The sequence below is a fragment of the Rhynchophorus ferrugineus genome, unplaced genomic scaffold (genome assembly GCF_030347505.1).
Source record: "Rhynchophorus ferrugineus isolate W39M unplaced genomic scaffold, kcgeb_rfMv2 rfM4, whole genome shotgun sequence".
Classification (NCBI taxonomy): Eukaryota; Metazoa; Arthropoda; class Insecta; order Coleoptera; family Curculionidae; genus Rhynchophorus; species Rhynchophorus ferrugineus.
In genome coordinates, this window is record NW_027472583.1 from 33486947 (window position 1) to 33503962 (window position 17016).

Sequence of the window (17016 nt, forward strand, 5' to 3'; positions counted from 1 at the left end):
ATATAGTCTGCGGGTGCTTCTTCATTTTATTCTACTTATAAAGGCATAGAATGGTGTCTGGTGCATCGAACATGTAACCGAATCAGCCTATAAAATCCAATTTACGTTGGTACTAGTGAAACATGTTGCTAAATATCTGCAAAATTCTTAAAAACATTAGTGTTAATAATTAAATGTTTCAAATCTGCAAACCAAAATTCTGTTGGTGAATTAATAACATTGCGATGTGCTGATGCCATCAATTTTAATGACGTACAATAGGTTACTTGCCTGGCTAGTAGCTTGCTGGAAACAGCTTGAAATGGGACCATTAACACATAATTTTTTGTGCATAAATATAAAGTTCTTACATAATGATAGAATGAGAAGTATAATAACAGTTTAGCACTCTTTAAATATACTTAGTGGGGGGTTGCCATTCAACTGTACAAAATGTCTGGCACTTGCGGACGTGCATTATCAATATTTATCATATTTTATCTCGTAGAGAATACATTCTTACCTTTTAGCTTACTTATGGTAGTGTGTTTCCATAGAAACATTTTTTAGCTTATAGAAAATCACCTAAGCCTGCGATTTATGGAATCTCGGTTTACACGAATAGCAAACATGTAGCCGAACATTGCCCTAAGAATTTGAAAATTCTTAAGTCGCGTTTATTGCTTGTTTGACACATACATCATTCTCCTACTCATATTTTTCCTGAATATTTTTAGATTCATGAAAGCCAGTATTCGCTTGGTATCATATTTGGAGAATATATTCGTCATTATAATTCGTCATTATAAGTACATTTAGCAACAGTTTCGAAAGTGTTCCCATTGGAATCAAGTTAGGATCTGATGGGGTGAAGGGGAGGGTGCGAATCGAGAGAGAAGCTCAAATTTCAAAGGTTCCTACAATGTTTTCACATATTTTTTTATCTAAAATAAACAGATCTTGATTTATAATGTTATTCCTGAACTGATTTGATGAAAAATCGGAAGTAGTTCAGTGTAAAAGTTTGCTTTTTAAGCACTAACCATATCATACAAGACGTCGTAGAAACGTTATAGGAAACTGTTTCTATGGTGTAATGCATGACTTCCGGCACTGACTTCAAACTGATCAGTTGGTAGTAGATAAAATAATACTGTAAATAAATAAATAGGTTTAGGTAGATATAAGCTATATTAGTTGTATAGAGTACAATGTAAAATACGTGTAGTAGATATGCTAAATTAGTTTTTTGTTTATTTTTATTTAGTTATTACAAAAATTATTATGATAATATTTTACTTTAAAACGTTTTTTTGTGTTAAATATCTAAGACTATTTTTTACTTTTTAATGAGTTCCTTATTAATTTGTTGAAGTCGATTCATTTCTTTTGTTAAAAATATTTTATTTTTCTCTTTTTAATGATAGCAGTTATTTTATTAGTATAAGTATTACAATGGTTTGCCCAAGTAAAAGTATATCCCGTATAAGGAAAAATAGGAATAAAGAAACATTGATTGAAAATAAGAAACGTTTCAGGCCCTAGGGTCCGCTAACTAGTCTAAGTGATTTGACAGATGTTCCAATCAAACTAGAACAAAAAAGTAGCTGTCCTATTGGTAATCTAATCCGTGCCCTCCGCGCGTGAGCTCAACTTTCTAACCTTTACATTATAGAAAGAGTTGCCTACAATGTTTTTACGACTTCCCATATTGTATGGGTAGTGCATAAAAAGTAAACTGAATAGCTTTTACACTGAACTATTTCCGATTTTCCATCACATCAGCTCAGCGATAACAATATACACAAATACCTGATTATTTTAGATAAGAAATATGTGAAAACATTGTACGTGCCTTTGAAATTTGAGGTTTTTCCTTCATTTCTCCCCAACACCCCACTAATTTGGTTCCAATGGGAGCACCTCGGAAGCGCACTCTTTCAAATAAAAGAACAATTTTGAGAATCGGCTTATAATTCACGGATAAATCGGTGAACATACATTAAAAAAAAATATTCAGCCGAACATAGAAGCTCCTCCTTTTTCCAAGTCGGTAAAAAATACGTGTGGTAGATAGGTTCAATAAGTTTTTTGTTTACTTTTATTTAATTATTACAACGAATAATAGGTACGTATTTTATTTTAAAACGTTTTTATTTGTTAAAAATGCAAGTTTTATTATTTTTTAATTTTTAGTGAGTTCCTTCTTTATTTTTTGAAGTCGGTCAAATTTTTTTGTTAAAAATATTTTATATTCTATTTTAGTGTTTAAAACACGTTTCTAAAAATTATTAAGAATTTTTCTTGCCTTAAATGGCACGAAACTTTTGAAGATTAATACTATCTTGGACGATTAGTATTATTAGTATTATATATAAATTATTACTAGGTGAACACTTAACATGTATACAGTAATTATTTACTAATAGGGTGTTGAGCCATCATTTATTTATGAAACAACTGCAATTCTGCACAAAATAGATTCTTAGTATAACAATTCTGATAAAGTCATTAAGTTTCGCTATCATCTGTATATAGATTTGATCAATATTGTGTCATTCATGTTAAACTGGAGATATAGATATGTTAATAATTAATAAATTAACGTTATACTTCCAATGATAACTTTCATAATTGTTTTGTTAATTTTGATCTTCAAGTTTTTCATTTCCTAATTTACTGGATTGACAGTACGTTCTTTGTTAATTGCAAAAGCAAAATCTCCACTTTTAACCATAACATAAAGATTTTCAGTAATATTTTTCTCTGAATTATACAGAAGTTAAAGAATTACAAGATTCCTTCCAATGTTACAACATAATCAATATAATCTTCGCACATTATTAAATTAAGCTAAGCTAGCATTTAGCTGCTTTCAATAATATCTATAAATAGATATAAAGTTATATCATTTCTCAAATATGTTATGTGAAACCACATTCCAATAGATTCCTTAAATAACCCCATATCTATCTCTAGAACAGTTATTTCGGTCATAATTTTCCATCGTTGTTATAAGCTGACGTAAAGAACCTGTAGAGCAAATGTCGTTTTTTAGAAAAACCGTCAATGTATATTATACATCCTTTAAAAACATATTGAAATGCACTTAAGATAAATTTATGATAGTTTTGTTCTTATGTTATTTTATGATAAAATATTTAATTCAACAAAAACTGAAGATACTTTCGATTTCGAATTCGAAATTGTAGGCAAAATAAGGAAATCTTGAATAACTTCCCAACTTTAGACATCGTTATTCAAAATATTTTGAAGATTTCAACAATCTCAATGCTAGCTCAACAGTATTGTATCTTTATCAAAAACATATTTTATGATGGATAAATAAAGATATTTTACATTGATTTAGATAACAAATCAATATACTTAATTACTGTTTAACAAATTGGCGAATGCGCCGGTTATTTTACAAATTGTAATTTTATGTTCCAGATTGGCCTTTAAATAAAGCTTAGCTCCACTCGAAACACTCGTGGTCATTATTAATAATGCTCAGGTACCATTTTGTGTCAAAATTAGCACCATTCACATGCATGCGCTCACGTAATTTTTTTTGTGATTTATATTATTTTATTATTTTCTTGATGAATAATCTATAATAATTTATTTTACTTTTAAAACGTTTTGATAGTCTCCGTCGATTTGTTTTATTTAAATTCTAATATAGTTTATGTCAGAAAATTTACGTTTATCTTTCCCTGTCAGAAAAAAAAGTTTTAGGAATCCCAGGATCTAAATTGAATGAACTATGAAATATCGGAAAAACAAAAGGTAACCCTGACATTCCCAAAATTTTGATCGTATATCTGGAAAAACCATCAATTAATGTTAGTTTTTTCTCTCTTTATAAACATGCAATCACACACAGTCTTTTCACGTACATTCCCAAGAATGCTTTTAAAGTTTCGAAATGAATTGATATTAGTGTCATTCTTCAAACACATGCCTTGGTCGTAATATTCTATCATTTATATTTACTTTTTCTCTTCTTGCATTGTAGTAAATATTTTAACTTTTTAATTTGTTTACGCTTTAACTCATCTCCTAACTTTTTGATTTACATAAAATTATATGCGATATATTATTATTGGCATAATATTTAATGTAAACCTCGATCTAAAATACTTGTTTAGCAATTAGTCTGAGTTATTACTCCATTACCAACGTAGGTATTATCTTCATTACAGATGATCAAATTCGAACTATTTTACTTTATGTGATATATGAAAAATTCATGATTAATTCATAAATTATTAGGTGGTTGCATACGTTCTGAAAAAAGCGGCATCTTTTGGTGAAATAAGAAGTATAAATATAAATATCTCTCCATATCTACTCAGGACATCTCTTCCATTTAGTATTATTGAGTTATTATATTAATTATACAGTAATATTAATAAGTATAATTAACATTGATATGAATTGTATCGGTTTTCCTGATAATAAAATTCCAATAAAAGCTTTTTTTAAAGTAAGAAAATAAAACTGCATGCAAGAACCTAATAATTCTTATTAGAACCTTGAGATAGTTAAAATGCAATAGTTTTTTGAATTGGAAATGGTGAATAAGCTCTATTAAGATATAAATGTTAAGCATAAACATCCGATTGTTAAACGAATAGGCAAAAAACTGGTAATCGTTTTAGTGTCGGTAAATTATAGATAAACATAGAACCGCAGAAGTGATTCAGAAATAAAAATAGATAACACATGATCTAAAAGAAGGAATTATTGAAATACATATAATTGTTTGTTTCAATGTTGTGCGATGCAAAACGAATGGATGAATAATTATTAGTCATGTTAAGATAATGTACCTGAATAACAGTCACATATAAATTGGTACAATAACAAGGTCTCACTCATCGTATTCACTACATATTGTTCAATTTGACTACAAATCTGCTTCTAAAAAAATGACATTGTTATAAAGAGATAAAGAGTAATAGCAGTATATGTTAATTATATGATTTATGTCGATACAAGAGATAATCCCTAGTATGTAGAGAAAAGGAAGAACAACTAGTAGAGGGCGCTGAAAATGACCGAGGCTGTTCAAAATGATATGAAAGACCAACGACTTCAATAAACTTTCTCTCTTGTTCCAACGCCGTAAGTGGTGTTTATTAATTCCGTCCCGTCTCGAAATGTAAGTGATTAGTGACAGGTTATGAACTCAAATTTCCCTGCATAAATGGGAAGAATCAGGAGGTTGAGGACGGAGATTGCAGGGTTATGGATGTCACGTAAAGTTCGATTTCGGCAAAGTATATATGTATATAAATATATATCCAAGTAGCAAGATTGCTGTATGCAATAGGTGTCTGAATTAAGTTATGGAGCACTAGAGCACTCAACCCTAAGAAACCCTAGAAAACTAAACACATGGAATTCAAAGTTATAAGTAGGATAAAAAGAAGCATTGAAACCAATGGAAAAGAGTATATAAGTATGAAGAATAATACAGCTGTGTGTAATTTACAAGAACCAGTGAAGCACTAGAAAAGTAGAAACATGAGTTATAGAAGAGTTTAGTTACAAAGATTTAGAAATTTGATATAAATATCAATTCAACAGAACTGAATGATAAAACAAGTTGATTAACGTGCAAATAGTATTTATAAATAATATATATATATATATATATATATATATATATATATAAATTTTATATTATTTGGCCTGTATCTATGTATGACTGACTGTCACACATACATTGCTTGTTCACATAAAGGTAGTAATTATCCGGTAATATTCAATACTTATGCATTAATAAAATGAGTCAGAGAGCCAACAGCGGACTTAATGGAAAATCTTTATGAAGTATAACAGAAGTAGAATGCTTTCTTGGAATGGAAATAGAGGCGATAGCGGAAAGATTAAAGATTCATTAAAACACATAACATAACGACTGCTCAATTTGGAAGAAAGTAACATGATAGCAACACCGATGGAAGATATTTGGATATGCCAATGAAAAGCTAAAAAAAAATTGAAAACCCAAAAAATACCAAAAGACCATTGATTAATGTAAGGTAATAGTGGACTTGACTACTTGACGTAAGTGACCAACTTGAAAATATTTTAATGGATTCATACCATTTCATAAATGTAACCTAGTGGCATGAAATAAATCCATTCAAAGGCAAATACACATATGTAGGTAAGGCAACTCGAGAATAAACAAAATAATTGGTATTAAAAGTGGACGGTTTGACAGCTATTTCTATGATTGTTCAAAGTTTTTAAGAGTGTTCAAAGAGAGAATTATGTTTAAAAAAGTTAATTCATTGTTATGAGTTAGTTCATTATGTTTTTTTATTAAATAATTGAGCAGACTTCAATTAAATCATTAAGTAAAGTTAAATTCTCACCATTTAGATATAGAATAGTTCTAAGTTCAGATAAATCTATATATAGACTGTAATAGTTTTGATCTCGCAATTTAAATGTATTTTTTTAATTGATCTTAAGTTAGTTTTTAGATACATTCAAATTGAGATGGGGTTTTAAAAATATGATTCATGTCGATACAAGAGCCAATCGCTAGTATGTAGAAAAGAAGAACAAATATTGAGGCTGTTCAAAATGGTATAAAAGACTAACGAAGTAGATAAAGATTCTTATACCCCAGAAAGCGACTCTCTATAAAATTCTAGTCCGTCCAGTCTGCCTCTACGGAGCACAGATGTGGTATATGTATGTCTCTGAGATATAACTCGTACTATTCCAAGTGGGGCAATTCAAAAAAGCCCGCGCGTTACTCAATACTCCGTGGTTTATGAGGAATGTGAACACTCACCTAGAATCAGGCATCCTGTTGTACAGAATTTCACGAACATGCTAAGTGTAAAATTCTCCATAGGCGCATTAGAACACGACAACACCTTGATAAAAACCCTACCCATCTGCAAACCTCGGTAGACAATTCTAGTTGTAACCCAGGGTCTCTCTCACCCGCAAAACACTCATATATCGAACCGGAAGCGACATCAGCAAAATACCATTTGTTTCTAGCTGGATAAGCTATCCTGGAATAAGGAAAAAGAAATAATAAAGATTATTTCTTGTTCCAAAACAATAATTCCATCCCGTTCCTAATCGTAAATGATTCGTAACAGTATATTGATATATAGCGTGCATTTTAATCGTGTCTTCATATTAAAAAGAAATTAATTAAGAAAAATTAGTACAACATTATATTAATAACAACATTTTTCGTCATTTTCTACAGCTTGTTCCCATAGTTTTGGCATCAAAACGGTACCATGTCGAAATAACAATGTTGTATTGGCAGACATTCAATCATCGATCTATTTTAACACTTCTTCGGCAGTTTGAAATCTTGAGCCAGACCGGCCCCGCTGGATCCAACTAAGCAAGTGCTAGCCTACAGTTATCTTATATAATTATGTACTCACCTTTAGTTTTTCCACTCTCATCACCCTGTCTTGGTAATGTCAGCATTGAATCAAAATCCCCCACCCAGAAAGTTTCATTCATTCAATGTCACATTCTGAGCCACTATTCAAGTCAATAACTAAGCTGTTAATTTCCAACCTAACATTAATTCTAATTATCTTTATTTATGAATTATCTTTTGTAAGCCTATCTCTAATTATAACCTTTGTCGACCACTTGTTGAGATCTTTTTTGTTTTTAATATGAAGAACTATATACCAAAATAAGCATTGAATTATTAAAGAATATCATGATATACAGAACCTAATCAAATGATATTCTAACTTTTACTTTTTCTATTAACTTTTGTTTTCTTTACACCCTTTTTATTAGCATCTTTCCAGGAATGGCCTAATATTCGAAATACCTATGTCCGTACACAAGTGATGATTTATATCCTTCAAAGAGCTCCATATCCCTTAATTTTTTATACATTCTATATCTATACTTTCCAAACTAACAGTTATCTGTAAAATAATTCTATGAAATTGTTCTATATTAAAGAAACTACTCACCGTTTCAAAATATTTCCCAAAATTTAATATTTAATTGAGTTAACATAAAGGTATGTAGATACTTTCCTTTGGGTGAAACATAAATTATATTGTTTATCTTTAATTTGTGACAATTTAGTTATAGTGATCATATTAATATTCAGCGCAGATGCAACACAAAAATATTTATAATAAATTCCCAGCAGCTTAATATTTAATAGTAGCAATAATTGCCTCCCTAACTCATTTTACTAATAAAAACGAACTGACTGACTATTTAGTTGGCCTCTTATCACTAGTATTTTGAAGAATTTTGCAGAAGGATTAACGGCAATTTTAACACTGGTTAAGGCATACGGCGTCATTCTAACAATGTGACGGTTATTCCAGAAGAAACAACTGCTACTGAAATATCACGATAACCAAAATCAATGACATAAAGAATTTTCCAGTTCTACTGGAAGCATCCAGTAATAATAAGCTACTATTTCATCTTCAATTACCTTCAATATATATATACTCCTGTTAGAGGTTCAACATTTCATATTAAGTACAATCAAAAGTATTTATCAACAACTAACTGAATCATAAATTTATACATAAAAAATAATTTTCAATATGTCAACATTACGTTTCAACTGTACTATTTTGAATTTTTTTCAATTCGTGATGTCAAACGAAGATGTACGAATCCTTTCCTGTATAAATTGTGATAGAGGAAATGACGGAGATAATTGCTTGGACCAGTTAATTTTATGTGTGCTTATATTTTCCAACGGTAGTATAAGTGAGACGGAGATGTAAATAATCCTTCACGTACTAACTAAAGATGTACAATAAGCATAAATACTAAGTAAAAATTATATATATACCTAATCATTGAAAAAAAAATCCATGACATAATTAAAAATCAATGTGGCGGTTATTCCAGAAGAAACAACTGCTACTGTAATGTTAAATGTCGCACGATAACCAAAATCAATGACATAATGTCTCTTTCCAGTTTTACTGAAAGCATCCAGTAAAAATAAGCTACCATTTCTCCTTCAATTACCTTCAATATTACTCCTGTTAGAGGTTCAACATTTTGTTTTAAATACAATAAAGTATTAATCAACAACTAACCGAATCATAATTTTATACATAAAAAAATAACTTTCAATATGTCAACATTACGTTTCAACTATACCCCGGTAAATTGACCAGAGCTACTGGAAATCCTCAACGGTCAATATAGATGCGAGGAAACCGCACTTTTGTTATTAATGTTAAAATCAACATCGTGTTTACTCGTTAAACTTTGGCCAACCTTGGTCATAATTACATTACAAACGCGAAAATATGAACCAGTAGGAAAAGATGAAACACTGGCGAGTATCACATGGTCGTCTCCTATTGTAAGTGATTCCCGTTCAGTTTTCATTATTTCAATTAACCATTAACGTGGAATTTCCTTATTTTATAATATGATAAAATGTTAGTACCGTAGAGTGCGTAGTTTATTGGCAAGGGATATGAGTCCTATTAGTGCGGTTATATACAGATTTCCATTAAAAAAAGTTGAAATAGTAAGGTAAGAATTGATTTTTAAGAAGTGAAGAATTTAGTAAAAAGTTTAATAAACAACATCATCAAGGCCCTCTAGAATGTAGTTAATAATAAACTGTTTCTTTAGCTACAGGAAAATTTACATCCAGCACTAAAAATCAAGACTACCGTGGATTAAGGCCCTTCATAATGAATATTTACATTTTATAAGAACACCTGTTTTATGTATTTACTACGCATATATAACTTATGTCAATGTAATCCCTAACCAAATTTGTTTGAAACATAATTGGAATAATTGCTTTATGTTTTTTGGAGATTAGTTAAGAATTATAATATCCTTGGCGAAACATCTTTTACCTATATCATTGAGACATTCAAACAAAAAACAACAGCTTGTAGTTCCAATATTTCTACAACTATTTCCTATTCTTGTAATTCACTTATTAGTATATATACACATAAGTGTATATATTTATCAGGTATAATTTGCTCCATTATTATGATTATAGTTAGGTATTGTGATTCATTACAAGCATTAACTTTTTTAGCCCAGGTAAAACAAGTGAAAGGGTTAATAGTAGTAAGCGAGGAGGAATAAAACTTTCTTAATACCGAATTCTTTGAGATTATTTTATGTGACTACTATGATAATTAATGTGAAGAAGAATACAACTACATTACTTTTTACTAAATTCATTAGAGGTTAGACAAAAATTGGCTAGACATTATTATATCATAAATTTATTTATACCAATACAGTTCAATGTCTCTTCAACTTTCCTATCGAATGATATCGCATCCTTGTTCTTAAAATAAGCATTAGTTTCCGCTATGGTACATTATTTGAAAGCCTGTAGGTACCTTCTGATTTTGACCACGAATAATAATATCAGGGTGGGGGGAACAAAGATAGATAAGCAAAAAAGTAAATCAAATAAAAATGCATCACTGTGGGTTGCCTCGATGTAGTATCGGCTGGGCAAAAAATAATTTTTTGCATTATTATACTTTCAACGCTCATTTATTCAACACTAATCCATAATATATGTGCGTTTTGTCCACGAGTTTTTGACAATTTTCTTGTAAAATCATATACATTTCAATGTAGAATTTTTCAAATGGACTTGCCACATAAAAAAATTACAGTTAGAAGTTACAAACAATAAAGGGAGAATAACTTTACTAATATCTAAGTTTAAAAAAGATACTAACTTTAAAAAAGAAAAGGAAAACATAATTACTGAATACTATTAACATGCAGTTGATAATTGCGTGTTAAAGGAAGTAGGATTACTTTTATATTTGAGTGTTTTGTGGACCTGTAAAAAGGAATGGATTGTTTTATGGAATGGAGTAATACTCCACAAATGTTTTATCGTATTTTAATATGTTAATAGCTACTTTTAAATAATATACCATAATAAATATAGACAATACAATTAAACTTAAACAAAACCTAAAAACTAAAGTTGTTCAATAATCATAAATACTAAATAAAAATTAATCACATACATAATCATAGAAAAAAATTGTTTAGACATTACTATACCATCAATTTACTTATACTTTTATACCAATACAGTTCAATGTCTCTTGAACTTTCCTACCGAATGATGCATCCTTAAAATAAGCGTTAGTTTCCGCTATGACACATTGTTTGAAAGTCTCTAGGTCCCCTTGTGATTTTGACCACGAATAATAATATCTGGGTGGGATGAGAAAGATGGATGTGCAAAGTGAAATGAAAGCAGGGCAAAATATAATTTTATGTTTTTTCATGTTTTACGATGCTTATTTAATCGACACTAATTCATAATATATATACTGTTTTCGTCAACGAGTCTTTGACAATTTTCTGATAAAATCATATTTTATTCATTTTAAATATTTAAAACTATATGAAAAAATTACAGTCAGATAAGATAAACGAATAATAATGAGAGAAATAAATTGTAAAATATCTTCCGGATATGATTTAATAACCGGAAGAATATTACAAGAACTATCAGAGAAGGGTGTAAAATTATTAATATCTATTTTTAACGCAATACTACGAATGAATTATTTTCTTAGTATTTTGAAAGTAGCATGATTCTTAAACCAGGAAAAACGCCAGAAGATATCACCTCCTACCGGCCAATATCTTTACTATCCATTATCTCGAAAGTTTTTGAGAAATTATACACAAAGAGACATAATAAGACATAATAATATAATATAAGAAATAAATATCATTCCAAAACATCAATTTGGGTTTCGTAATAAGCATGGGACTATTGAAGTGCATCAACTTGTAAACAAAATAAATATGGACTTGGATAGAAATGCCAAAAGATATTGTTCAACTCCATTCCTGGACATATCTCAGGCTTTTGATTAAGCGTGACATACAAGGTTGCACTTTAAATTAAAGAATCTCCTCCCTTATCCATATTTTCAGTTAATAAAATCTTACCTCACAGATAGATATTTTACTATAAAGCAAGATGACGAATTCAATGAATTACATCCAATATTCTGCTGAATTGCATCCATACATTACATGATTACATCCTATATGTATTACATGAATTACATCCATTAGTAACATTCCAGTGAATTTTAATAATAAAGTGATACAAGCGATATCCCTCTAGAATCCATAACGAGTGTTAGAAAAATGTTTGTGTTAAGTACTTTAAAAGAGTGTGAGTGCACCCCAATGTGCTCGCTAAAAAACTAAATATACCACGTGATAGGGCAGTGTGTAGACTAAAACGTTTAACATCAACCGATCTGGTTATAGAACATAAAGAGAAGAAGACATACAGACCTTAGATCAACAAATAGAATAGGACTAACTAATTAAGACAGTATTTTATACAGAAAATCACTTAATGAAGTAATCTACATGCCATGTATATATTACATACTATCTATCCTATACATACATACTATCATAAGAAATGCTTAGTACCCACTGGGCCGATTATTGAATTACTAAGAGTAATAATAATTAGGATAATGTAAAATGTTCAAGTCTCTTTTGAAGTCAGATTTACAACATTGACATAATTTTGCAGGCGAGGTAAGTGACTTTAGATTGATCAAAAGTTTCTAATCAATATCTTTTATTGTTTGAAAAGTCACTAAACATATGTCTAGTTCAATCGCATTAATTTTTGATAATCGGACTAATGGTGTGGCTATGTTCAAACAACTTATAATGAACAATTCCTTTACAATCCCACCAAACGCTTAGTTTTATCATCAATGTCAATGCGAGTTTTACATCCGTTTGGAAAGCTTACTCGCGCTTCAAGTACGACATTTACATTTTACACATTGTTTCAAAATCAAGTTCCGTTTTAAGAGCGACTCACAAATGAGAACTTCGTCTGTTATATGTTTCACTGTTAATTCATTTGAAACCCAAGTATCGAGCTTCTTTTGGTATCCATCTTATGTATATAGATCAGGACCATTTTATGGTGGATGTTCAGTTCGATAGTTTACCTCAATATTCTAAAGAATTTTTCAATAATTGACATGATCATTACCGATGATTCTGTGCTGTGTACGTCCTTTTTTCGTAACTACAAAAGCAAAATATGACTAATATAATATTCATCAGTATGTTCAAGGTGTAATAAGTTTTTATTACGACTTTAAAGTTAAATAACAGAAAACCGAAATTACTTTTTCGCCAACCTTAAAAAACTATTTTTTAGATATACACGATTGCTTTTTTTATTTTCAGCACTCGGTTGTTGATAAATCATTTTCTATCAGTACAGCAAAATGGCATGTTCTTCTTTATTTCATTTAAATAACGTCAAACAGCAATCAGCAATCAACATGCTGTTTTCAGTTTACCCATATTTCATATAATTGAACAGCTAGGGCGGTACTAGCTTCTGTAAGAACTGTGGGGGCCGATGACATCAACGTTCCAAGATTCCTTTGCTAATAGCAATTTTGTTCGAGTGGTATTAGCAACTGATCTTGTAAATTATTTGTATAATAGTATTATAATATTATTATTATGAACTCTTGTAAATTATTATGTTATAAGTAACTATTTTAATTTACTGGTTTGAATAAATTTGAATGAACAATTAGCCGTGAAACAAATTACCAAGTGCTCAATGCTGCCTATAATAATTTCTAGGCATAGTGAATATAATATGTTAAGGTTCAAACGCTGCTCTCTCTCTCTCTCTCTCTCTCTCTCACTATATATACATATATATATATATATATATATATATATATATATATATATATATATATATAATTCTCTCTCTCTGTCTCTCTCTCATTCTCCCGCCCTCTTTCTTTAAATTTTGTATAAGTAAATATTTATGTTTTTTATTATATGCATTTTATTAGTAAATGTACACAGTATTAGTTAATGGATACAGTAATATCCTAAAACTATCCCTGTAAAATAAGTTGCATCGTTGGCACATTGAAGAGCTATTGACGTCAAAAATAGATCTGCATTAAAGCATATGGTGGAATAGTAAAAATCACTGAATTGTTCTAAACTATATTAGGACAAAACCAAATCTAATCCTTGCAAGTGATACCCTTCTACACAAATATGTACGCATGAACAAGTTTGTAAGTTAGCCTGCATAGTTTTAGCTTGTATATTGGACAAACAACAATGAGTAGAGTGGATTTTTATCCTTATAGAAGAGGTCTCAAAAGGAATTGTGCCTTTGTTTAGCTTACTCTGTGACCTACTGATTTTGAGAAACATGAGGTTTGAGAAACAAGAATTCCGATTCGGAAACGTACAAGAGCTTTAAATTTTCATAAATCGCAATTAAATTACATTTTCTAGAAGTAAGGCCTTTACAAAGTTCAGTTTGTTCAATGCCCGTATACCCATGTCAGAGGCTTAATATCAAAAGAAAGCCAAATCTGGATTCCTAAAGACAACAAACCTCTACACTATTTGTAAATTTTATTAAGTTGATATTGAAAATTGTTTTTACCCAGCCAGTAGACGGAATTTGTTCACGAATTAAAGCACCTAGATACCCATGTCAGAGGCTTAAGAATCAAATCCATGTCTAGATACATAAAATCAAGGAAACTCTACCATATTTTAAAATGTTGGAAATATAACCGTCAATTATTAAGAGTAAAACATAATTACCACTGAAGATGTTGAAATTGTTTTTCATGCAGTCAGTAGACTTGGAAAACAAAACATGAACAATATAGCTATTAAATATTCGTAAGGAAAACTGGTTAAACAATTATGAACCAACTATTAAAGGCGAGACTGGTTAAGCGTATTCCTGCGAACAGCAATTACATTTCAAAATAAAAATTTTAAAAATGTTTATCAACTGTTCTTTACTATTTTTGCCTAACCTTGACATAATAATACAATGTACTACATCTCTTTATTCCATAAACAACTATATAATATAATACTAGTGATTATCACTTATTTCAGACAATGCTATATAAAATTTAAATACAAATGTCATTATTAGTAGTTGAAAACGGAGAAGATGGAATATTTTGCAAATCTATTTCACCTACTATCACAAAGTTGGCGAAATTAAATATTCTGTTTGCAAACAATAGTTGTTTTTAATCAATTTTTTATATAACATCTTTATTAGATACGCTTAGTACAATATTAATTACAAATTAATTTATTACTACTTTTTATTTGTACTTGGATTAATTCACAAGCAAGACGAGTGCGAGAAAATAAATCAATATGTATTCCTCAATTATAAAATTGTAACTTATAGCTATAGCTTACACTAAAGGTATACACTTTATATAAGTTAGTAATCTTCTTCTTTCGTGCTTCAAGGCGAAATCTTGGATAACTTCGCAAATCGATTTGATTTCCAGGCCATCGTGCAGTTCTTCATTAGCTACATAGTGATAGGCATTGGTAATCAATCGAAGAACCTTGTTTTGACAGCAACCTTGTTCATCGTTGCGTCGAACCCACTCATTTGGATCATTTTTAATTAGCGGTACTCGAATAAATGGTCTCTTAAATCGTCGAGTTGCTTTCCATATCGAATAATATTTGTCTGCTTGTGGGTTTAATTCACTTAGATACTTTCAAAATTAAATACCAAACTTAATATTGTCACTCATCTTTTAATTTAGCCGCATTGATGATGGTGATGCATGGCTGGGCTAACCTTTCGATATTTTATATTTATGTAATTGTAAAATATTCATTCCTGTATATATGTTACAAAGTACAACATATCAGTTACTCAGTATTACTTCGTAAAAAGTCCTATGTACTTTTATATTTCATTGACAGCGAATATGTGTGTACGCTTTATGAAAATTAAATGAAACGTATTTAAATTATGAAATCTTGGATATCTTATGATACGAAAGATTAAATAATTAGTATTTTGTTTAAAAAGCACATGATACACATTGAAGGATGTACTCCTGCTGTTACACATCACAAGAGTTTAAAAGTATTGCTTAACTATACTAGATTAAAGGGTTTTTGTCTCTTAAACATCCGAGTAAGTTCTCTATTGTCCAGTACTTGTAGTACAGTGAGGTTTTTTTTGTTCACGCAATATCACTTGGTGTTTTTTCGCAAACATTTTAACTTCTTCGCTGACCGTTGGTACCCTTAGATGATTATGGATATCCTTATATCTAATATATCATGGAGAATTAACAATGCTCAAAAGAACTTTGTTTTGATAAGTTAATATATTGTCTGGTTTCCTTTATACAACCCCTTCGTTCCATATTTATAAAACAATGATTTGTTTTCAAATAATAATTTGGATTGTTGCTCAAGCCACCACCACATTTTTTGAGCTTCATACAATGCGCAGCACGTTTCTTCTTAACGTGGTCTTTGTACTTCCACTTGGTATCCATTGCCATGTCCAAGTATTTTACTGTCGAACAATATTTACAATATTTACTCCTTTACATTTAGAGATATCACTGGTATAAAGTAAGTATAACATCGGTCCGAGAAAACTAGCATGTGATCCACCCGCATAGATGAATTTCAAATTTAAATAATAATAATCTAAACATTCGTTGCTGTATCTTACTCTGAAATAACGATCAGAAATGTAGGATTTGAGAATTTGAGATTGAATGATTGAATATGAGATATTTTTTTGCCCGATATATCGATATATCGATATTCTGTAACCGACATCGAAGAAGAAGGAGGTTCTATGTTCGCCTGTATATTTTTTAACGTATGTTCACCGATTTCTCCGTCAATTGTTGGCAGATTTTCAAAATCCTTTTTTTATTCCAAAGAGTGCACTTCCGAGGTAGGGGAGAAATCGAGGGAACACTCAAATTTCAAAGGCAAGTACAAAGTGTTCACATATTTTTATCTAAAATAATGAGATATTTGGGTAGAATGTTATTGCTGAGTTAATGTGACGGAAAATCGGAAGTCGTTCAGTGCAAAAAAATAGTTTGCTTTTTAACTACTACTTTTTTACAACTACTTCTAGGATGTAATGGTTAAAGCATTTTG

At 30.1% G+C, this 17016-nt stretch overlaps 1 protein-coding gene across 4 annotated transcripts in view; it reads left to right on the plus strand.

The window, feature by feature from the left end:
• The window catches only part of LOC143196712 (uncharacterized), a 168526-nt gene that overhangs the window by 49049 nt on the left and 102461 nt on the right, over positions 1-17016 (plus strand). The window contains exon 1 of one of the 4 annotated variants that reach the window (XM_076404633.1): positions 9264-9352. The exons of 2 other annotated variants lie outside the window; for them this stretch is intronic. In XM_076404633.1, the coding sequence (XP_076260748.1) occupies positions 9315-9352 (38 nt within the window). In that variant the 5' untranslated portion in view covers positions 9264-9314. Of the gene's footprint in view, positions 1-9263; positions 9529-17016 lie in introns of those variants that run through there. One more of the 4 variants, XM_076404632.1, reaches the window with a different exon arrangement.